At 39.3% G+C, this 23,039-nt stretch overlaps 1 protein-coding gene across 1 annotated transcript in view; it reads left to right on the forward strand.

Moving 5' to 3' along the window:
• LOC145782858 (FHF complex subunit HOOK-interacting protein 1B-like) overlaps window positions 1-22,957 on the forward strand; it is a 39,990-nt gene extending 17,033 nt beyond the window's left edge. Inside the window, exons 5-23 of the mRNA XM_082594623.1 lie at window positions 1,709-1,867; window positions 2,779-2,890; window positions 3,510-3,668; window positions 4,216-4,302; window positions 6,899-7,066; window positions 10,136-10,215; window positions 10,542-10,734; window positions 11,676-11,916; window positions 12,629-12,794; window positions 13,308-13,396; window positions 13,612-14,088; window positions 15,607-15,734; window positions 16,019-16,123; window positions 16,337-16,497; window positions 16,894-17,039; window positions 17,457-17,635; window positions 17,792-17,963; window positions 18,389-18,483; window positions 19,218-22,957. Of these exons, the coding sequence (XP_082450749.1) occupies window positions 1,709-1,867; window positions 2,779-2,890; window positions 3,510-3,668; window positions 4,216-4,302; window positions 6,899-7,066; window positions 10,136-10,215; window positions 10,542-10,734; window positions 11,676-11,916; window positions 12,629-12,794; window positions 13,308-13,396; window positions 13,612-14,088; window positions 15,607-15,734; window positions 16,019-16,123; window positions 16,337-16,497; window positions 16,894-17,039; window positions 17,457-17,635; window positions 17,792-17,963; window positions 18,389-18,483; window positions 19,218-19,457 (3,157 nt within the window). The 3' untranslated portion in view covers window positions 19,458-22,957. The remainder of the gene's footprint in view (window positions 1-1,708; window positions 1,868-2,778; window positions 2,891-3,509; window positions 3,669-4,215; window positions 4,303-6,898; window positions 7,067-10,135; window positions 10,216-10,541; window positions 10,735-11,675; window positions 11,917-12,628; window positions 12,795-13,307; window positions 13,397-13,611; window positions 14,089-15,606; window positions 15,735-16,018; window positions 16,124-16,336; window positions 16,498-16,893; window positions 17,040-17,456; window positions 17,636-17,791; window positions 17,964-18,388; window positions 18,484-19,217) is intronic.
• Window positions 22,958-23,039: the final 82 nt, after the last annotated feature.

Raw genomic sequence — 23,039 nt, forward strand, 5'->3', positions numbered from 1 at the left:
GAGTAATCGACCGCCGCTTTACCAGTCAGTTTAACTCTTATCTTTGTGGAAAGAAAGAGCCAACAAAACCAGCAGGTGCCAGGGGTAGGTCAATGTGAAGAAAGGCGTTCTTCCCGGCTATCAGCACAAGGCTGATTACTCACTAGCACAGCGAGCTGCAGTGACGCTTCGCTAACCAGAACGGTGTAGCTTCCACGCCAGCCATTGAGACCTCCAATTAAACGTTTAAGTTATTTTGGCAGCCGATTGTAGCATCGAATAGACAGCGATAGACACGTGTTTCGCCCATGAGGCTGGGCTCATCAGTATCGCACCGTATTCTTGCCACTTGAGTAATCGACCGCCGCTTTACCAGTCAGTTTAACTCTTATCTTTGTGGAAAGAAAGAGCCAACAAAACCAGCAGGTGCCAGGGGTAGGTCAATGTGAAGAAAGGCGTTCTTCCCGGCTGGGCGTGGAAGCTACACCGTTCTGGTTAGCGAAGCGTCACTGCAGCTCGCTGTGCTAGTGAGTAATCAGCCTTGTGCTGATAGCCGGGAAGAACGCCTTTCTTCACATTGACCTACCCCTGGCACCTGCTGGTTTTGTTGGCTCTTTCTTTCTACAAAGATAAGAGTTAAACTGACTGGTAAAGCGGCGGTCGATTACTCAAGTGGCAAGAATACGGTGCGATACTGATGAGCCCAGCCTCATGGGCGAAACACGTGTCTATCGCTGTCTATTCGATGCTACAATCGGCTGCCAAAATAACTTAAGGTTAGATTGTTGTGCAAATGCCAGCATTTGGTGAATGCAAAATAGCAGTACCATCATTACACTGCTCAGTGTTCCATTGTTCAGGCGTTTCAATCCAGATTTTCACCACCTGAACGTTTGATTCAATAACATGATACGTTCTTCTGATTTAAACTAAGCTTATGGGTGAGGTGATAATCTCCGTTTGTTTCCGACGTTTCGTCAATCAGACATCGCCTTACACATCGTGTGATAGTTAAGCTTAGTCTACGCCAGAAGAAATTGTGGTTTGGTTTTGAATCTTTATCCTCGGACTGACAAAGCCTTGATAAGTCATTCCTGGTAGTTTTGCATAGCCTACTTGTAGAGGCTTTTGACGCAGGGCCGGTTACCGAGATCATATTATTGAAATAAATGCCTGGTGAGCAGCCTCATTAAATTTAAGTTTGAGCATTTAGTTAATGCCCAACCGCATTGCTTGAGATTGGAGATGCTCCATACATGAAAACGTGGAGATAGATCATTCGGTTATTCAGTCACGCCGCCAAATTCCGCCCCAAAATGTTGCAGGTTGCAGCCAAGTTTGGAAAGAAAACAAACGAAAATGTGTTCACTTTAGCGATTACCGTGAGTCTTACACATCTCCTTGCAGTCGCATGTGAGGGCTTATTTGTTGGGTGGTTGGGCGATTGTGCTTCCTGTGTGCTGAGGAAATTCAAATGGATAATGATAAGCAAATGCGTTGTTAAAACAATGGTGTGGGTAGTCAAGAATAAAGTTCACTACCATTGAACGAACTGTTTGGTATGACCATGCAGTACAGAGCTTCGAACCCACGTTTACGGACTTGGTTCTGAAGAGATTGTAGTGAATTGCTCATTGTATTGTGTCTGCTTTTGTATGAAGAAGCGGTAACCGAAGCTAAGGGTTTGGAGTGGACAAAATGTCAAAATGTTTTCCGGGCGCATTTGCAGGTCAGAGGAGTTGGACCGTCGTATTGTTCTCCTCCTCAATCTTCTTTGTGTCTGGATGAACAGGGATCCAACCTTGCTGGAGGTCTTCTTCAGTGCATCAGCGAATCATGGGCCTACCAATTTTCTTATATTCTCTCTTCTAATTGAATATATTCACAGGTAACTTACCTTGATGTTGTGTCCGTCTTCTGCACATAACTTTAAGTAGAAATGGCTTTAATCCATTAAAACCATCCACTCTTATTGCACGGCTGTTGTATCGTATAGGGATAGGCTACAATGCTATATGTAGGTTACTGAGCTGATAAATTTATTGGCAATATTGCAATACGTCATCATAGGCAGCAGCCGGTAAGTTTATTTTGTTCAAAATCCACCAACAAAGAATGCACGCCCGTTTTATGTTGGTAATCAATTAAGTAAATTACGTCACAGCATTGATGCAGTTATGTTATGTTCATCCTGTACGAAACCAGTTAACCCATGCGGAAATTACAGGCTCTATTACGCACGTGCTTGGTTGCGCAGATAATATTCTAAATTACAATAACTATTCCAAATGGTGTGTGATATTTCGTAACACTATGAAGACATCCATTCTTAGGTTTATTGACTTGTTAATGGTTAATCTTTCTATTTTGTATAGTTCAGGTTTAGCGTATTTGTAGAAGTAGTGACATCACTTTTTGTCTAACTTAGTCGCAGGCAAATAGTTTCATTATCATGTTCTTTGGGTTATGTCCTTTTCGAAATACTTTTTTAAAGTTACAACATTTTAACTGATAAACAAATGAAATTATCTACCTGCAGTAACGGACAAAGTCGGTCTACGACTACATCTCGGTAAGCCTCAAAGACACCAAGCACTTTTTCATTCAAGGATTTTTTTATCACACACAACAAAATTATTGTTTTTGTATTTTTTTTTTACCAAGGACAGCAAACCTTTGCGTTCATTTTGGACGCTTTTCCCTTGCAAAACTTGTACTTTTTACATTGACTCAACTTTTACAAACGTCGAATCAATGTAAAATGGATTTTTTTCCAGCTGAGTTATTATTTTTTACCAGGGAAGGGGCAGTGGGCCAGCAGGCACGTGACGCTCTGCTGCTTTGCATGGCTTTGTCAGCTGAGAATGAAATGGTCGCCACCTACATTGTACAACAGTCTAACTTTTGTCCGGTAAGCTACTTTGTGGAGTAGTCTTCGAAATGAGAGTTGTGAAACAAATCATACCTGAAACAAGGCAATGTACAAATGCAGTGCTGTTTGAAGTTTTGCACCCAACTCTGTGGTTTAGTGATTGGAGTGTCCGTTTTTGAGTCAATAGGCATGGGATCCATACTACGTTGGATGATACCAAGGCTTTTTAAAAGTAATACTAAACTTATTGCTGCTGGACACTCAGCAACGGAGTGGATTTAGGATAATACTGTACTCGGTTGCGCCTTTATAAAGGCTGTGCTGACACTGTCTAAGCTCTTTGTAAAGGACTTGAGACCAATGTATATCTGCGTTAGATACAGCACTACATAAAAACACATTATTAGTATTACTGTATTATCTGTAGTATTATATGTATTATTATTCGTGATTGATAAGAAAAGAGAAGTCTTATTTTCGTTTTTAACTTTCATTTCAACCGTAATAAGCAACAGTGTACAACTGTACATTACTTTAAAGAAATAACTAGACAATGTTAATTGATTATGGATAATTTCTATTTTTGTATCTCACACTTAAGTGTTGATTTGGTATGCTATTGTGCTTGTGCACCTTTAAACTATGCCTTTTTGTACAGCTGCTTGCAACGGGATTAAGCGGTCTATATTCCACCCTCCCGCGGCACATGGATGTGCGTGCCGACGATTGGCACTGTTTGGAGAAGAGCGATTGGTCACACGTGCCTGAGCTCAACAACTTTATGAATTCCTTCGATTTTTGCAACTCCGTTGTAGAAGTAAGCATCCCGTTATGTTACAGTGACCTCATAAGATTGTGCTTTCGCTGGTTACTTGAAACCAAACAGCTGTTGCCATAGTTTGTGCTGAACAAACAAAACTACCAGGGAGCTCAAATAGCCCTTGCTGAACTAACCAGTCGTTTTTACGTTGGTTAAACGTCTAAAGTCGTTATATCCATGTGAAAAGAGGCTGATTTGCCAACAAATCGTGGTAGCGTTACCCTTACAGCCAGTACCAGCGCATTGCTTTGTATTCTTGGACTGTTCTTCTGAAGCCTGGAATAGCCTTTGCATCTCAGTTCTCAGACCCTTTCAAGACTCTATTAGTTTGAAATTTCATTTGTCACGCTCGTACATTCCAGCCGTTACGTTCTAATTTCATGCTATTGTTGTTCTTTGATGGCTGTAATCAACCCCACATGCTGAGATTTGTACGAGCGTTGGTCGATCTTGCCCTTTCTTTGTTTGCACAAGCAAGTTTGTTTTTATTCAGTTTCTGTTCATAAGTTAAACGTTATATTAAAATGACTTCCCTCGCATGCAGGTATCGTGCACTAGCGTCAGCGAGCATCTCTTAGAATTCTTCTACAATGGATTCCTTGTGTCTGTCTTTGGTCCTTCTTTGCACAAGGTGAGTTGGCCGCACGTCTCTTTGCATTTGAAATCACGAGTTTGCTTGAATCACCCACTGGTTTTGCATCTGCTTGCATTTGAGATTCAGTTTCGGTGCGTAGCGACATGCAGCAACTGAACATATTTTTCTGAAATGTTGTGATCGTGCATACGTTATTATGTACTGTCAAAGTTTATTGCTAGCAAAGTACTTCCGATCTGTTGTAGCCATATTTGTGTCCGTATTTCTGCTGCTTGTGTTAGTGCATATTTTTAATTAATCTCGTCTGCTGTGTTTTAGGAGCCGAAATGGTTTCTGCAATATGCTCAACCGCTTAGCGTCTGCTTTTGCAAGTATAACTGTTGGAATAAAACTCTTTCTGGGCTGTTTGCGGTTATTAAATCCATGACGCAAAAATCGATTCAACAGCCATAAGCAAACAAAACCAAGCAATAAGCAGCAGTAACATACTCAAATACAAAATGTTAGAAATCATATCAGTTTTTTCCAAGGCGTGACAAGGGCAAGATGTATAGCTAAAAACGCGTGCAAGTTTTATTTCTTTTATCATGATGAAAGTCGTGTTGTTGCTTGGCTTCATTTGCTCATGGTTTAAAACAGTAACTTCTCTTCCCAAATTTTGTTCAACAAAACATTCTGCTGGGTGAGCCTACACACTAGATTCGCTTGCCCAATGCCCATTACTACCACGAGCGAAAAGTATTTTTCACTTCGAAGTTCGATAAAGGACCACAATGATGTCTAATTGTTTATGCGATTATATCGGATCTAATCGAAACCGTTAAACTGCATATGGCATTGTGTAACTGAGTATGTTGATTGTTGATATCACGTTGGCTGGTGTATCGACCGCCTCTACAAAGCAAGTTAAAAACAAGAAAGAATATTTGATTTCTGTTGAATGTATTTGTATGTAAAGACCAATATCAGGTATTTTCTATACTAAATCGAGATGTTCAGTGGTGAATACTGAATAGTCTAATGGTTTTTTACAATTATTAGGAGAGTAGATCCGACCAAGATATAACGAAAGTGAGTGAATCTCTAATCAACTCAATGCTTTTCCCGGCGTGATTGAATCGTCTTCATGTCATATGCTGCTCTGAACAACTTTGGCTAATTCAAAACTGTGTGCATTTAACACACGATCATTGGCTCTGACTTCTAACAAGTTTGCTTAATTCAAAAAGATCAGTTGATGGTTTGCAATTACTTGACGTAATTGTTCAATGTTTTGTCCTAGCTTAATCAGAGCAACTTCCAAGTTGTACATCTCAGAAAGCAGATCGATCCTTTTTTAGATTGACTAACTGACTAAAAAAGACTGATTTGCTGACTGGGGTTTCCTCGTGATTAACTGATTTCTCCCATTTTAAGCTTAAACCTGTGGGTATACGTGATACAGAGCATGAGCACAGCGGTGAAGGTGGTATAACTGGTATATATGTCAGCTGTGCTGGTAGACTCATGCATGGGTTTCATCTAACGTACACCATACATTGAAATTTCCATCCGCAGAATAGAGTTTCATAGCTGTTAACTGATGTAAATCCAATGTCCGCGTGTTTGCCGTCTGTGTTGTTTGAGGTTGTTGGAAACAAACTTATTAAGAATGATTTATTTTTTCTTAAAACCTGCCAGTTTTGTTCCGCTTTGACTTCTGATCAATCCCCACGAGTTCCTCAGTATTTTGAGAGGTCATAAACTTCAAAGCTGGAGGCTTCCAACATTTCTCTATTTTGAGCAAAATTACTTAATTTTTTTAACAAAATTTTTTCATTTTTTTTTTTTTTCTTGATTTTGCTTTAACTTTAGTTTCTTAGTAAAGAATTTTTTTTCGTATCACTTCGAACGGCGATTTATACTATAAAATTCCTTTTCGTGGACTGGAAAAAAGTTTTTGAAAGAGTTGTCAGATGTGTAACCGTATTCCCCGTTTTCGCATAAGTTCTCACTAACAAGATTTCATTGATGCAATTATAACAGACTATTTGTATTTTTTTGTATTGTTTGAAGTGATAAGAATATTGGAGTGTTCCCTGACTACTCAAGAACTGCATGAGTTGTATTATTGTGCCACTATAATTATTCATATTCTTTTTCTTATCACCCATGAGTCAGAAAATCACTCCTTTTTACAAAATAAAAAAGAATGATTTGCTTTCTTGCTAGTGTGTGTGAGCTTTCATTCATTGAATAGATGAAGAGAGAAATTAGACATTCACAAAAGTCTTTTTCTGCAAAATAATTGAGGGTAAAAGGAAGTCGCATTTTGTGCTTTTTAAACTTTGCTAAAGGTTCATGTTTTGCAATTGTGTTCCTAGGTGAATACAACTAGTCTTGCAAAATATTTTCAAGAGTTTGTCTCATCATTACAATTGACTTAAAATAACTAACATTTAACTTAGTATGGACCTTGTCCCAGGCTGCAGTAATCAGCCACTTTTTTGCATAGAATGAACGACTGCAGACCAAAATGAATTCTTTCAACGTCTGTAGACTCCAATCAGTCTCTTTTGAAGTTAAACCAATGTAAAAAAGTTGAATCGCCAACTGGACAACATGTTGACATAAAAACTCTACGACTTTGCAGACATCCGCGGACGAGGTGGTCGTCACGACAGCCTACCTTAACCTCTTCCTCCGAAGCGTCACAGCTCCCGCTCTGATGCGCTGTTTCCTCCGTTTTCTCTTAACTCACCGCCATGAGAGCAGCCTCATCATCAATACCCTCATTCAAAGAATCGCCAGCGGAAACAGAGTAAGTTTTTGTTGTTTCGTTCGTTGTTTTTGAGGAATGAGGATATGTTATACCCAAGCAACCGAACACTACTCATCCTTGTTAGGGTGGTTCAAAATAATCGACTTTTGAAATGTTTATGGGCCACCCTCCCAAAAGCTTCCATTTTATACAAAAGCATCTTGTGTAAAATATTTTTGAAAAATATTAATGTTTAGGGGTGGCCCAAGGCCCCCGAAATCTTGACGTTTTGACGAAACACTGCAGATTTAAAACAGCCATATTTTGAAAACCCTTGATGCAAACATATAAGTGTTGGGGTTCATTTTCATCAGCATGGTGAGCACTGTCATTTGGTGCACAGCAACAGTTCAAAACATGCTATTTTAAAATATCCGATTTTTTAATTTGTTGTCAAGAATTTATCAAAATTCTTGAAAATGCAGTTATTTTAGAACTCAACTCTACCAGTACGAGTACATGCTATTGCTTCAATTGTGCCGGTTCAAGAATTGTGATTGAATGACTGGAATGCTCAGTGAAACTGTGAAAAGTGTTTACCTTGAGTTCATCAAGCATAAGGTGCAGCAGGCACAAAGATTTCTGTTGCAGTTTGCAACAGAAATCTTGAACAACTTTTCTCTTAATGCAAATTTGACTGTCCACTGGAATGGAAAACTTTTTCCAGATTTAACAGGAAACAAGAATAACTTGCCTTCCCACACTAGTTACTTTTCAAGAAAAACGCAGCTCCTGTCATTAGGTACAGGTGAGGCTCAAGCTCGAACAGTTTTTCAAGCGTTAATGAAACATCGAAGAAAAGGCACTGTGTTTTGATGCCACAAGCTCAAACACTGGTCGAATAAATGGAGCCTGTGTCATTATTGAACAGTTATTGGGTCAAGATCTGTTATATTTGGCATGTCGCCCCCACATAGTACTTGAATTGAATGCAGTTGCTGCTTTTAAAAAAGTAATGACATCATCATCTGCACCAGATATCCAGCTTTTCAAACGTTTTAAGAAGTTCTGGGAGTTTATTGATCAAGACAAGTTTGAAGATGCCTCCACAGATGAGAGATGAGGTAGCAGCAAGTGGTATCAAGGACGTTAAGGACAAATCGAGTTCATTAACACAGTGTTGACCAGGGAAACACAACCCTGTGATGATTATCGGGAAATTATGGAATTGTCGTTGCTGTTTCTCGGAGCTCCACCATCTAATAAAATCCAATTTTGACCCCCCGGGCCTAACCATCATGCACGTTGGATGGCTAAGGTCATCTACACATTCAAAGTGTGGCTCTTCCGCAGTCAGTTTCGTCTGAGTCTCCGTATGCAGAAAGGACTTCGAGATCTGTGTATTTTCTATTCGTGTGTTCATGTTAAAGCATGGATTAACACTCCACTTGCTGTGAAAGCTCCTAACAGTGATTTGTGTTTGCTGAAACATTTAAAGGAGTATGCAGCCATCAACGATGCAATATCTGGGGTGAAAACTGAGAAGATGGCACGCCATTTATGGTACCTCTCCGAAGCGTTGGTAGTCTTTCACTCTTTGATGATGATGTTATGTCAAACATTAAAGACCACATGGCAAAAGCAATATTGCAGACTTAGGAAAAATAGGATCCACCAAAGAAAGTTAATGTGTCGTTGGAAAACATTTTGGGTATGGCATTGCCAACATTTACTAATTCCAACACGAGGTTTCTGTTTCAAAAACTGAAAATTCTGACTCCTTTCTTCACCTTCCAGCAACTCAGTGGGAAGAAAATGAAGATTTCTGTATTGCCAGAGCATTCTGCAGGTCTAGCTGTAACCAATGACCATGCAGAAAGAAGCGTTGAAGAGGAGGACCAACTATAGTAGCCTATGATATCTTATGCAATTTGTTTCTTAGCACTTCAAGAAGTTTCCTCGGCCACTCAAGAACACCTTAATAGGGCAACATTGAGTGTTTGGTTGCCATGACACCCCTGTTTTAAACAACTAATACCCACCTGGCCATGGTGGGGAGGACCCAAAATAACCTTGTGTGAATTGTGGAATTAGCTGATTCACTTCAGACATAACTACAGTACCGGTATTCATCTTTCAAAATATAACTTTACTGTGAAAGATTATATTACTGTAAAATTCATACCGAAAATACATGAAATACAAATTTTGAATTGTTTGACTTTATCAAACAACAGTGCTCACCATGCTGATGAAAATGAACCCCAACACTGATATGTTTGCTTCAAGGGTTTTCAAAATACGGCCGTTTTTAATCTGCAGTGTTTCGTCAAAAACGTCAAAATTTCGGGGGCCTTGGGCCACCCCTAAATATTATAATTTTTCAAAAATATTTTACACAAGGTGTTTTTGTAGTAAATGGAAGCTTTTGGGAGGGTGGCCCGTAAAGATTTCCAAAAAAAAAAATGTTTACCCCTGTTTTGAATCACCCTAATCCTTGTACGTGGCGCTGAAGATGCTCGAAAACTCAAAAAAACCTCAGCTGAAAAACCTTCAATTTGATTTTGAAAAGTCTCAAGGCTAGTTGATAATGGCAATAAAAAAAATTAAATTTTTCCATCTTCAACCCGATCTTGTTAGCGAGTTTTCCTCATCCTTCAGTTGTGTTTGTTTTGGACGTCCGTCGTCTTTAATCTGTAACGTCCGTCGTCTTTAATCTGTTTTTAATTTGTTTTGGACGTCCGTCGTCCGTATTTACGATTCACATCCAAATCCAATGTTTCTCTGAAAAAAATCCCTTTTTCCATCCTCAGCACATGCCATACCATGTTATCTGGCTTGCCTTCATACGGAGTTACTTTTCTTATTACTTGAATATTATTTAGTAAATTTTGTTGTGAACCCTTTGTGCTCGTGTTGCTCTTTAGAAATGTGCTAACTTTTTGCCAAGTGGATACAGTTACAGTTGCCAATTAAAAATCTTAGACTCCTCTTTAGTTTCCTGTAAGATTTTTTTTCTTACTACCGAAGATTTCAACCAAATGCTGTTGAAAACATTACATAACTCATTTTGTTTTGAACGTTTTGGAAATGGCTGTGCCGCAATTAATCAAATCTTTTTGTTTTCAGCTTGCCTTAGTGTCTTTATCTCTGATCAGAACATTAATCGATCTGAATTGCGAAGATCTGATGCTGCAGTTGGTATTCAGGTAACAATTAGTGGTTTCCACTTTAAAACTAATTGCTTCATCTTTATCTCATTGTGTGGCGTAAGTATTATATATGACAATTTTTACAAACAATTGCGTTGTTTTCGTTTTTGCCATAAAACCGCTGTAATTAATTCATCAACGTACTCGTGCGCGATATTTCTATAAATATATTCGGTACTCTTAGATAAGTGTTGATCCATTAAGGTTGTTGTCATGATTTCTCTTCAAATCCTTTGCGTACAAGTTCGAGAAACTTCCTTCACAACAGTGATTGCTCTTTTTAATTATCTGCAAACCGTACAGCCAGTTTTGCATGCGCACAGGTATCTGGTGCCCTGTCAGCACATACTTGCCAGCCAGCGACGGGCGATATGCGACGTAGACATCTACAACGCGTCAGCGTCGAGATTCCTTGCACTCACCCCCTCAGCTTGTGTCAACGAAGCTCAGCTTTGCCAGGAAGACGAAATATTTCTTCCAGTGGTCCATCACGGCATACACACGCCCAAGCACGAGGTTTTTATATTTTGTGTAGTTTTGCTGAAATCGTTATTTGAGTTGGTTTACTTTGCTTTGAATTTTTTCCTGGACTCTTACAGTAAATTTTAGTATAGTTCGAATCAGCTTCGAACAAATTCTTCAAATAAGTTTCCTTCAACGAATCCAGGAAGAAAGTGTTACTTAATTTATGTCAACAGACGTTGAATCAATGTAAAAAGAAGAGGTTTTGCTTACTGGGTTGCGTTGGTGCTGCGTTGTGTCTGTGTTCACCTGCATCCCAGACAACAAATCAGTCATTTTTTGCATTAGTTTAACATCTTCAGACGTTAAGCCAGTGTAAAAAACGGTTGGTTTGCTTCCTGGGATGTTGCCGCCGCTAATGCGTTGTTTTTTCTTGGTCGTTATTGGAACTTATAATACTTGATGCTTTAGTAACTGAAGTTAAGTTTACCACGTTTACACGATATTGTTCCCATGGCCATGTTTGTTTTCAGTGATTTTGTAACTGGTAGCTCTGCGCGTAAACACGGTGATCCGTAAAAATTAATTTATATTATAATACCGGTACCATCAGTGCATTTTCTCATCTAAGTAATTGTTTTTATTTATTTGATCAAATAGTATTTTCTATTTTCATATGAAAATCGACGAATAAAGCCACCCATGCGTGGCAAAAGTTTTAAAATAAATAATACTCACTCAGTGAGCGATACTTATACTGTTCTTTGTCGTATCCAGGCCTACTTACACCCGGTGATTGAAGATTTAGATTAATAGGACGGGAAGGCAAGGAAGCTTCGTGTCCACCTCTAGGCATGTTTTTAAGTGTCCTGTCAAAGACACAGCCACATGCTCGAGTCGTGTTGAGTGTTGGCCGCTGCCATTTTGAGTGCCGACCCAGTACTCTCACCACTATGCAGCCGACTTTATCGTAATGTTTTCTCGTTTGTCAACAGATCTCCTCGGTTGCTCAGAGTCCTCCTCCTGGTCTGAAACAAGCTCCGGGTGGTGTAGATGGTAACGGCCCGTTCCACACCTTGTCCCCTCCGCCGCCTGTGCATGCTTCTGCACCAATCAAACCGACAATTCATAGTAATTCCCAAAATCATGGCATGCCTCAATCAAACGGCATTAACCACTCCGTATCGGAATACACCGTCAATGAGGATTTGTCTGTTACCGTAAACATGCATTCAGGTTTTTCTTTTAATTTTTTCCATTAATTTCATTTTATCATACTGTCGTTTTCGAACCATCACTTTTTATATTGCCCAATCAAAAAAATCGTTCTTTTTCATTGATTCATCGAAACGTTGAATCTCTGTAAAAAGAACGGACTATCTCTTCATTGTTTGCCAATCAACATCGTGTTACGTCTTTGTAACATCATTTGAATGCTTTCATCAACACAATTTTTAAATCCGACATGTTGTGTTCTGTGTGATTTTAAATGACCACATTTCAAAAGTAATTTCATTTGATGAAAATTTGCGTTCGATTTGGCATGGCTTCTGAAAGGTAACATTTGACCATGTGTGGTAATTTAGCATCAGTTTATGTTGTATCGATATGGTCAAAGGAACCTCATTCCTCACGATTTCGATTCTCAATTTTAAAGGTCACGTGATTCGAGATGCTTCTTTCGAAAATTGTCACTGGAAAATATGGGAACTGCAGCCATTGTTTTCCCAGTTGTGTCCATTCCGTAGCATGTTAGCTTTATCGCATACTGTGGCTACTGCGACTTTCATCTGAATGACCATTTGACAAAAATCAATACAGACTGAAATTTTCTTCTTGTAATTATATATATGTAATTTTAAGTGATAAATTTTTATTGTGTGTACTTGATAAGATTGAATTTAGAAGTTCATTCAATTTTTCTGAATTTGTCAATTTTTAACCGCAGCGACATCTAGCGGCGCTGCGGAAACCGAACGACGACCGCAGTCTCGTACCATCACCAGCCCCAGCACAATGGCTGAGTTTGGACCGGATTTACAGTCTCAGTTGCAGTTGAACACAAGCTACATGGATTACTTGGAAGACGCCAAACTTGTCATTGATCAGTGCAGGTTAGGCGGGCTCCATCTCGAAGGTTCCTGAATGGAACAATAAACCTTTCAAATCTGTCTACACGATTTAACGTCTCTTGTTCCTCGTATTACATGAAACGGACAGGGGTGAACTGATAAGAACTTTTAACTTCTTCACGGAAGTTATTCGTGAAAATTATCAAAAAGGGAATTTTTTTTGGAAAATTTAACGCTGGTTTTTGAAATTGTGGACGGTGCCCCTCACGTCGATGGCTGGTACAAATTTCGAAAATTAGAATAAAAAGGACGTGTAAGGTCACCGTTTTTGAAAAACCTACAGTTAATAATATAATTGATAGTTGTAGCGTTTAATTTGCAAAGCAGATGCCTGTGTTCACGTGGGAGATAATGCATGAAGGCCAGGGTTGAGTGAAAGATTTTCTTCCTTCCTTGCAAAGAAGCGAAAACATTAGCTGTACACATACTTATTACTTAGTACCTTCCTTTACCGGACCAAGCTTATTTATAATCAAACCAATGTTATCACCTCAGGGAAGCTTGTAGTGCGTGGTCAGCCGCTTATGACGGAGTAGAACCTATCAATGTTTGCACTCCTACAAACAATTGCAACACAACTCAAGGTATGATTCTCATCTTTGCGTTGCTTTTTCGTCAACAGATATTGTTTATTTTACGTTGATTCAACCTATCTATACGTTCGATGTCTCATGATTCAAACTAGAGCAAACTGTAACCTGATGAGGGCGCGGTGCTTAGCCGAAAACGTTAAAATTCGGTCCGTTTTGTTGGTTTCCTTGCTGTTTGAATGGTGCTATCTAACTCAATAACATTGCAGAAGCCAAGCTTGAAACGTGTGACGAAAGCAACGGAATAACCACTCCTCTATTGGGGGAAACACCTGTGATTTCTGATACCTTACAATCGAGCACAAGCGACGCCACCATGAAAGCTCTGTCTGCTACTTACCAAGCCTTGAATCTTACTGCTCTTGCGTTTAACAAATCCAAAGACACTTTTCCTTCGTTGCAAAGTCCTGAGCGAGACAGCTCGCCTAACCTGACCAATGGTCATTCGCTTGAACCTTCCACTGTTGCCACTGTGATACCTGGAGTCATCCAAAAAGAAACAAATCTTCAAAATGACATCGGAAAAACTTTTGATGCTACCGGGAATATTCAACACGAGTCCTCGCTGAGTGAAAAATTATTGCCGAACACTTTTAAGTCGGATAACTTGCCAGAAAACAAATTGCTGGGAAGTTCAGCTGGCAAGTTTAAAATATCTTCAAGCACCACTTCTCATCATAGCGAAGGTAAATTAGTTTCCAATAATAATATTACTTTTAATTTCATGATAATTACTTTTCATTTTTAGTTGTTGATCCTGGTTGTGACTCATCTATTTGAACGTATCTTTCAAATTATCAATACAAATAGTGTTAGCAAACTGTTAAGCAAACTGTTAACTGTTAAACTGTTAAGCGTTATCAATACAAAGTGTTAAGCAAACTGCGTTACCAAGCCCAAAAAAGTATTATAAATCGAGAACTGTAGTAAACACGGCGCAAAATGGGGATATGATGCGGAACAATGAAGAACATCGTACTTGAGTGGTCCAGTCCTGCGATGAAAGAGTGAAATGCAACTACCGTGCTATTTTACTAAGAGTGGGCAGAAAAGATTGAACCACCAGCACCATAATTCCTCGGTGCAACATGTGACAGCTTTGCTACTTCGCTTATGGGTTGCAATGTGTGTTTTCGCAAATTTGATGTTCCGATTCGAAACCTGCTTAATTCATTCTTCTTGCTTATGAGGCAGAAATGCAGACATCTCCCAATTGCTGCATGCAATGTTTTCATATCAGGGTATATGAGATCCACATGTTCTGCAAGTGGAAACAGTGGACAATGATTTATGATGTGCTGTGCTGTTTGACAGTCATCACAAACACAAGCTGGTGAGTCACACAAACCCCAGAAAAACATGTTGTGTTTGAAGCGACCAACACCAGCACGGAAGCAATTCAAAGTCACCCATTCTTTTTTTGGCAGGTTTGAGCCAGGTGGTACTTTAGTGTCTAGTGTGACTTGGGCTGGTCGGGCCGTAAGATGGTTTTCCAGCAGTCTCTCTATGACTGTATAAGGTCGAAGTGATATTCATGAAGCGCTAGAAGTAGAATGTGTAAGAAAAAGGGCGCCTGGAAGGTAGGTGTTGACGTGTGAGCTGTTGTGCATCAAGAACTACAGTGTGGAGCAGATGGCGATGATTGACCTCAACATTTAATGCGAGCCGTATGGTGGAGTTCTCTCCGCATAGTTTTGGAGGGGCGATGCCTGAAAGCACTGGTAATAAGCCTATGGGGAGTTGGACGCAGGCATCCAGTGATTATGCGCATGGTGTCGTTAAGGGCGATATCTACATTTCCTGCTACTTTTCCCGGCACCAGACTAGGAAAGCATATTTTTTGCATGTGAGTTGCCAGCTCAAGGTCATTCCCAGATATGTAGGGCAAGGCTCGTGTCAAATAAGGGTTCCATCCAAAGGGACTCGTAACTGATAGCCAGCTTCCTTGTTGTTTGGTTGGAAGGTGTGAGTGCGGTTTTAGCTGTATTGAGTTTTAGTCTCCAGTACTTACTTAGATGACGTGGGCGGCTGGATTGTCCTTCGCTGGTTTTTAGCACAAATATGCGGTTTCCTATAATGTTAGCGAGAAAGAAAAAGTTGTTTGCCAGGAATCTTTTGTAGCAGTTTAAGCACTAGGCTCTGGTGCCACACTGGGTCATAAGCAGTAGAGACTGATAACATCTTATAAAACTTTATCACAACAGATGCCGAACCCACGTGTAGATCGCCCACCGCCACAACTTCGTCATCCGTGGATGAATTCTTCCGCGGTTTGATGGAAATAGTTCCGAAAACTACCAGAGATAAAGTGGAATCGGAAAGAGAGAAAAAAGTTCGTTCTTTTCCGTTTGTAGCAGACAAATCAATAACAATTATATTTATATACTTTAAAAATTAATATAAAGACAGCATCGATGTTGAAAAATCTTTTCACCCACAAGCTAGTTGACATGTTTTGTGCGTACAATCTTATTGTATTAGTCCCACGATGTGGGGTCGTTGGTTTTTCGTGCTTAACAAGGGCGAAAAACAATCGGTTATATAGTGGTAGTTACTTGATTTTTATTGCAGTTGCAAGTGCAGTAGCTTGTAAGTTGTTTCTTGATATCTGGTTAGGAATGCGATGCGAGGCCAGACGAGGACATAGAATCTGGGATTGAAATCTCTTCAGACGGTGACGCACAAGCAGCGAACAATGAGCGCATCCTCGATGACGCAGAGGTGGGCTGACGTCATACTTTGTGTCTTTAGGCTTTAATTCTACGGTTTTGAGTCGCCAGTGTGGAGTTATGTTCCTACGATACTCTAATGTGCGTACTGCGTAGCTTTTGTCAACGCCACTATTTTCATATCCTCTTTAATGCACTCGTGAATGTAATTTTTTTCAATAAAATCTTCCTTTGCACTAACGGAAGTTCTTCTATCTTCTACCAGGAGAGTGATCCGAGCAGCAACCATGATGAAGACTCGATGAGTCAATTATCACTCAACACAGATGAGATCGAAGATGGGACAGGAAAAACATCCAAAGATATCGACAAATCATACACGGAATTGAATACGCGAGAAGAAATATTGAACTCTCGTAATTACAGGTACCTAGTATCTTCCTGGTAACGTCTACTGTTGTACAGTATTATTATCAACCTTTAACAAAACACCCCTTTGAAGAATCTGTTGTGTAACTGTTGAGGTAAACTTTGTGAGATTTGCCCAAACGGACTGACGAGTTGCTTTGCAAACCAGAATCATTCAAACTTTAGTTTTGAATACTTGTTTAATCTTTATATAACAACCGATTTGGCGACTTTAACCCTGTTATACTTTTTATTTGTTCAATTGATCCAAAACATTGAGTTTCCAAGCCGTGACGGTTTTGAAAAGTTGTTGAAGTTATTTTATGCTATAACTCCTATTTGTGTTGCTTCCATCTAAGTTTCTAAAGACACAACTCGACGTTATGTTTTTATCTTTCCTCATCTTGCATCTAGTTACGGCGAGGACACAGATGATGAGTTCGACGATACCGCATCCATTACTTCTTCATCTTTTTACGAACCTATCGACGAGTATGGACCCACTGAAGTTTCTGTTGGCCCCGAAATTCCTCTCAAGTTGCAAGGACTCCCCTACACTGGTAAGTTTGCAAAAGCAGTTGGTGTTAATTGAAAAATCATGGACCCCCTCCTCGGTCTACAAGTCTGCAAGAACCTTACTCTTTTTTATAATTTTGGAATCAAATTGAATACTTAAAAGGACTGCAACTCTTAAAAAGGTGTTAACTGCAGTCAAAAGACAACAGCTACCTCACTACCTAAAATTAGGACTTTTTTCAACGCAACTTTTCAATCAAGAGAGCTAATCATCTTTATGTGACACGCTCGTGTTTTGTCAGCTTGAGGTTCACAGCCATTTCTGAATGCGGTTTGAGTGACACGACCGCATTGCTTTCAATGTCATGTGCATTTGAGACCAACTACTCGATTTTAGAAGTCTATCTACTTCATGTAGAGACCCTATCGACGCGTTGTTAAAACTAACTTCCATTCATCAGGTCCTTTGATTGGGAATTTATTTGCCAAATTGGATCAAATGGTTAGCAATTCGTTGTACGAAAATCTTCTCTTAACCGGCATTGTGGCCCGGTTGGCCGCCTACCCTCAACCATTGCTCAGGTCGTTTCTGCTCAACACCCATATGGTCTTTCATCCCTCTGTGCGGTCCCTGTACCAGGTGTGTTGATTGTTTTGCGAATGAAAGCTGTGTCATTTTAAATGGTGTACCTACGTGAAAAGAACAGATTATTGTACCTGGGGGCACGGTTTCATATTTCATGCGTTCACGTTTCGTGTTTTCACACTTTGAAAACATATTTATTGCGGCATCTAGGTGTTGAACGGCGCAAGGAATAAGATCGACTCGTACGCGTCACAAATTGATGACTTCAAAGTCTTGGTGCGGAGAGCTCAAAAGTATCTGCTCGCTCGTGGAACTTACCCGTTCTCAGGCGAGCCTGTCAGACGGAGCAGCATAAAGGAACGACCGATGCCTGTTCCTAAAGGTGGGCCTTGTGGTACCCCACGTCTTGTATGATAGTTAATAAACAGCGTCGTAATTGTTTTTCTTGGATATACAATAAACATATTCTACATTATGGATATGGATATACATTTTATAAAACAATTGAAACCTATTTAACAAAGTTATGACGCTTGCAATGCTGTTTTTCTTTACTACGCACACCAAATTCCTATAACATTTTATGTCACATAAGTTGTGACACTTAATCACCTGATTTGTGATGGTTTAGCGAATCATCAAGAAAATGAAGTATCTTCTGACAGGTGTCAATTTCTATTTGAATAAGCTTAACTGAAGATGATCTAGCTTCTAGCTGATCGAAATCGATATTTAGCTATATATGATTGAACTGACTCGTGTGAGAATAAATTTTTTTGCATTTAACGAATCATAATCCTCTGGTAGTTAAATCCCGAACCTTGGGAGATATGTTCAAAAGGAGAAAGAAGGATTCCTCCAAGAAGAAGCCTCTTATCCCTGCTCTGGAGACTTTGTTGGAAGTGAGTGCCCATTAAAATATCAATGTTGCATTTAGCTTCCATGTAATTTATAGTTTGTCCATTGTGTAAAATCGTAAATCTTTATTTTCCTGCACTGCTTTTGATTGTTTGCTCACTGCTTTAAGTTTAATTTTTCTATTCCGACCAGACCTTGGTTGTCTCGTATGCGCCAGTCGAGTCTTGATGTAACCATATGCCAATAACATGCTCTTATGTGCACATAATTATGATCATATCATGTGCTCATATAATCATGTCATATACTCATATAATCATGTCATTAACTCATATGATCACATCAAGTACTCATGTGATTACTACTCATATAATCATACCATTAACTCAAAAGTACACATGTGGTCATACTTGTACTTCTATGATACTGTCATGAACTCATATGATCATATCATGAACAGCCGAGATTTAAATAGTTTAGCCAGGAAAGGGGTCTAGGAATTGGAAGAAGTTACGGCGTATTATTTAGATATAGTACGTTTGCATCCAATGTATGGTTTTTGAAGATATCGCCTTCCTTTTTACAAAAACCAAACCACCTCTTTTCTCACTGATGTTGTTTGTATTTTGTAGTTTCTGGATCTGGGTGCATTTGTGTTATTGTGAATTTAGTGTTTGTATTGACCCTAATTTCTTGTGCTGAGTTGGCCTTCATTTTCTCACTGACCATTATTGCCATACAATCAATCATTGTCTAATTTTTAAAACTTTTTCTCTAGCGTCGAAGCCGAAGCAACACGACAAAGGACGTTGAAGGTGACGTAGCCCAACCGGAAGTTGGCAGCAAAGAGCCGACGTCAAAGTTTTACGTGCGGCAGCAAGTTCAACAGCACGAGAAAGAAGAACGCAAATTGCGGGAACTTCGCACAAAAAACGCGGTGTACTCCAGCATTGTGCTGGCCGAGTTTCTGAAGGAGTTAGCTGCAGTGGCCCAAGAACATGCTGTGGCACAGACTTGACGATGATGTCACCTTTATTTTATCCTTGGTGAATAATCACGCCGAAGGTTTTTCTACTTTAGTTCATGCTCACCGCCACTTCTGATACGTTTTATATTCGTTTGGTTTATTAGATAGAGAATTTATGCGAAGTCTTAATCCGTCTATGCAAATCAATTACTGACATACCAACAATAATAATCAAGTGCGTTTTACGTTGTTTTACGTACCTTTAGCAGATCGCTGATTAACTTACTCGAAAGCTGGGACGTTTACACAACGGGCGACCTTACAAGATTGCTTGTAATACAACAAAGGTTTCTAATCAGTATTTTGTTTCCGATTTGTGCACTACTACTTTTAATTTCACTCAATCATGAATTGGATGAAGTGTTGACGAACAACCGAGCCTACAATTCGTCTGCAGACGTTGAATCAATGCAAAAAATGGTTGATTGAATGATTGGAGACACTGGTCACAGAGGGAGTCTTGAAGAGCTAAAAACTGAGCTTTAAAGTTAAGACCGCTTGTGCTTGCCCCGAGTTAGTTGCGAACAACTCATCGTCTTAACGTTTCAACGTTGTCGAATGTAACTGAAATCTCGTCGTTTATAATACTTACATTTATTGATAGTAACATCTGCATTAATTGATACAAAGGGTGCTTCCAAAGTCGTGAACAGACCAGGCTTTTATCAAAACAAAATTTGAATGTTTGATTTGACTATTACCCTGCCTGCTTATAAAAATAGATGACAATCTTTTTTTTATCAGCATTGCAAAGTTATTTGAAAGTTTTAGTGTTGTGCATGTTACTTATCGTTTTTTCAGATTTTATCCCTGGTTTAGTTATAAAAAATTTAACCGCTTGTGAGTACTCGTGATGTAACTAACTTTACATCATTTCAATGCAACAAAATACAGTTTGCTGGTGCTTTAAAGTACAAACTTTGTTTCACAAACCTAAACAATTGTTCCGTTTCTTCATACCCCGTACAGCCAACGCAAGGCATGAACTCCTCGCTTGTTAGCGCCGTCGTAAGGTCAACCAACTAGAAAAAGTAGCCCTCTTTGCAGCTATGTAAAAACTGCACAAGTCTGGGTGGCAACCTAGATAGTAAATCAACCGTTTTTTACATTGATTCAAAGTTGGCAGACGTGAAATCAATGTAAAAGACGGTTGATTTTCTGTGTGGGAATACACCATCTTTGAAAGAATGGTGCACGTTTCGTTGTAGCTCTTGTATTTTTTACTAACGAGAAGGAACAAATTTGTATGTCAGAAACTATATTTCTATTTCAATGATTTGTGTTTCCGTTTATGCAGTTTCCGCTGCACATACCGGTCCTTGAGCAAGATTGTTATCAAACCCACATCTTCTCTGGCAGGTTTCATTGATGAAATTAGTAATTACGTCAGAACTCGCTATAGCGCAAATGCTGTTCCCGCTCACAACAAGATTAACAATCGCTCATTCCTGGCCCCACCAGTGCATCCAATCCGTATTAGTACTCACAACTTTGTGCCTTGAGTTGTTTTCTATCTGATGATGAGCCATGATTCAAAGAAAAGCAGTTTATTTTTATCGATTGAACGTCTGGAGACGTTGATGCGACGAAAAAGGGTCAACATGTGTCTTTGTGTCATTACCCAGACAGCAATCTGGGTAGAAGCTACCGTTTTTGAGCCGGTTTCGTTTGAAATGACAATCAGGTTTTAAGTCTTATCGGTGTGCGTGGAAACTACTTGCAATAGATTTTCAATAATTACATTGTTTGTTGAGATTATAAATTGCTTATTGTTTCCGTTCTGATTTCATCCAAAATAGTGCGTTTTTCAGTTAAAAATCTTCACAATACATTCAATCGTTCATTCAACGTTTGAACCTTTTAAGAAATGTTGCAAAATAACTTTCTAGTATCACAAACGTGTAATATGTAGTTCCTGCAAAACTGTCTTTTAAAAAATACATAAAGTATTGGTTGCACTTGTCGCATAATTGAAAGGTCACAATAATTCAGCCAACAAACCAATGTAAAAATGGGTTGGTTGCTTGCTAGGAATGTCATCATCTTACAAGTTCCTAATAAGCCTAATCAACCTATGAGTTAGGTTACAGTTAGCTTGACACCCTGCTGTGTTGCAACATTTTATTCCCGGCACAGTAAGCCCATGACAAGTTTCTTGTAATCGATATTTTCAAAGATATTCTTTTCTGCATTGTGAGATAGATTTTTTTTAGCTTTACTTCAAGGAATGCTTTTTAATTTTATTTTTTTACCGTTTATTTTCCCTGACTGAAGTTGTGTGCATTCTTGCAATAGTACTATAACTCGAGCATTGTGACAACTATTGGTTTTGACATGAAATAATGCTTTCTTAATTACTAGTCTGGGGAATGAAATGGAAAAATCCGGACATCATATTTGAAATTTTAAAACTCCACTACTTTTAAACCGTACATTTGTAGCTTTTGCACAAAGGGGGTGTCGGTTGTTGATCTACATTTTCCTTTACTTTAGCATTATTTTTTTGGGGGTATACTTGGGTATATTTCAGTGCCGTACAATCGATTATGTTATACGAGTGCGTGGTTTCTATCTCAGCTTATTACCCTGCACGTCTGTGAATTCGTGAAGCGTTTTGAAAATTCTGAAAGATTGTCTTTTATTCCAGTGCAGATTTTCAATATTATGATTTTAGTACCCGGTCTACTGGCCTTAGGTGCCATGTGTTTTTACTGCTTACTAAAGATTTGTAGTACATCGTATTCTTGGCATTATCTTGTGTCTTGATTCAAGGTCGCCTGCAACCTAATTCTAAACCTACCATAACTTGTGTTATATTACTAGCTCTATCCCCAACTCTCTATCTCAAAATTGCTAAGTGATAATCACAAGTAATTCTTTTGGGTGATTAAATGTCTGGACATCAGATTTGTTTAAAGCACTTCAATGGGAGCAAAGCGTTTTATTCATGGCATTGGTGCTCTTTTCCAGGCAACAAATCAGTCCTTTTTTACAGACCTTGAATGTGAAAAACGACTGATTTGCTGTCTGGGTTGTACGCGGATTTGTCCTGGTGTTTGCTTTCAGCGATGGATTATTATCATCTTGCATTGATACATCACCACAAGAGCGTTACTTTGACCAAAGCTGTGCTGTGTTTGTTGTACCGAACACAAGTGGGTGGACAAGCAAGGAAGTCAGTCTTCGTGTCCACCTTCAGGCATGCCATGTCGAAGACAGCCCAATGGTTCTTAACGGTATCGAACCGGCGCCCAGTGCTCACCACTTGGCGTAAGGAACAGCGCAGCCTTGTATTAGGGATACGTTGACAATCGGAGAATTATCGCTATCGTTGCAAACAGGCGTTTACTTTGCGTTCCTGAATCTGAACGTCTGGTTTCGTATTATTTTTTCGCCCATTTTTCTAATTGCTTTTATTCAGAGCTTCATCAAGCTGATACATTTGTGGGTTGTTGTTGGATGAGATGCTACAATATCCTGTTCTCGGCTAACTAACACATGTGACCTCACATTAATAATTCAGCTTTCTAATGAATACCAGTTACATAAGCAGCAATGCAAGCTCAGCTTTCT

Source organism: Aplidium turbinatum, chromosome 14 (assembly GCF_918807975.1).
Source record: "Aplidium turbinatum chromosome 14, kaAplTurb1.1, whole genome shotgun sequence".
In the NCBI taxonomy this organism is placed as follows: Eukaryota; Metazoa; Chordata; class Ascidiacea; order Aplousobranchia; family Polyclinidae; genus Aplidium; species Aplidium turbinatum.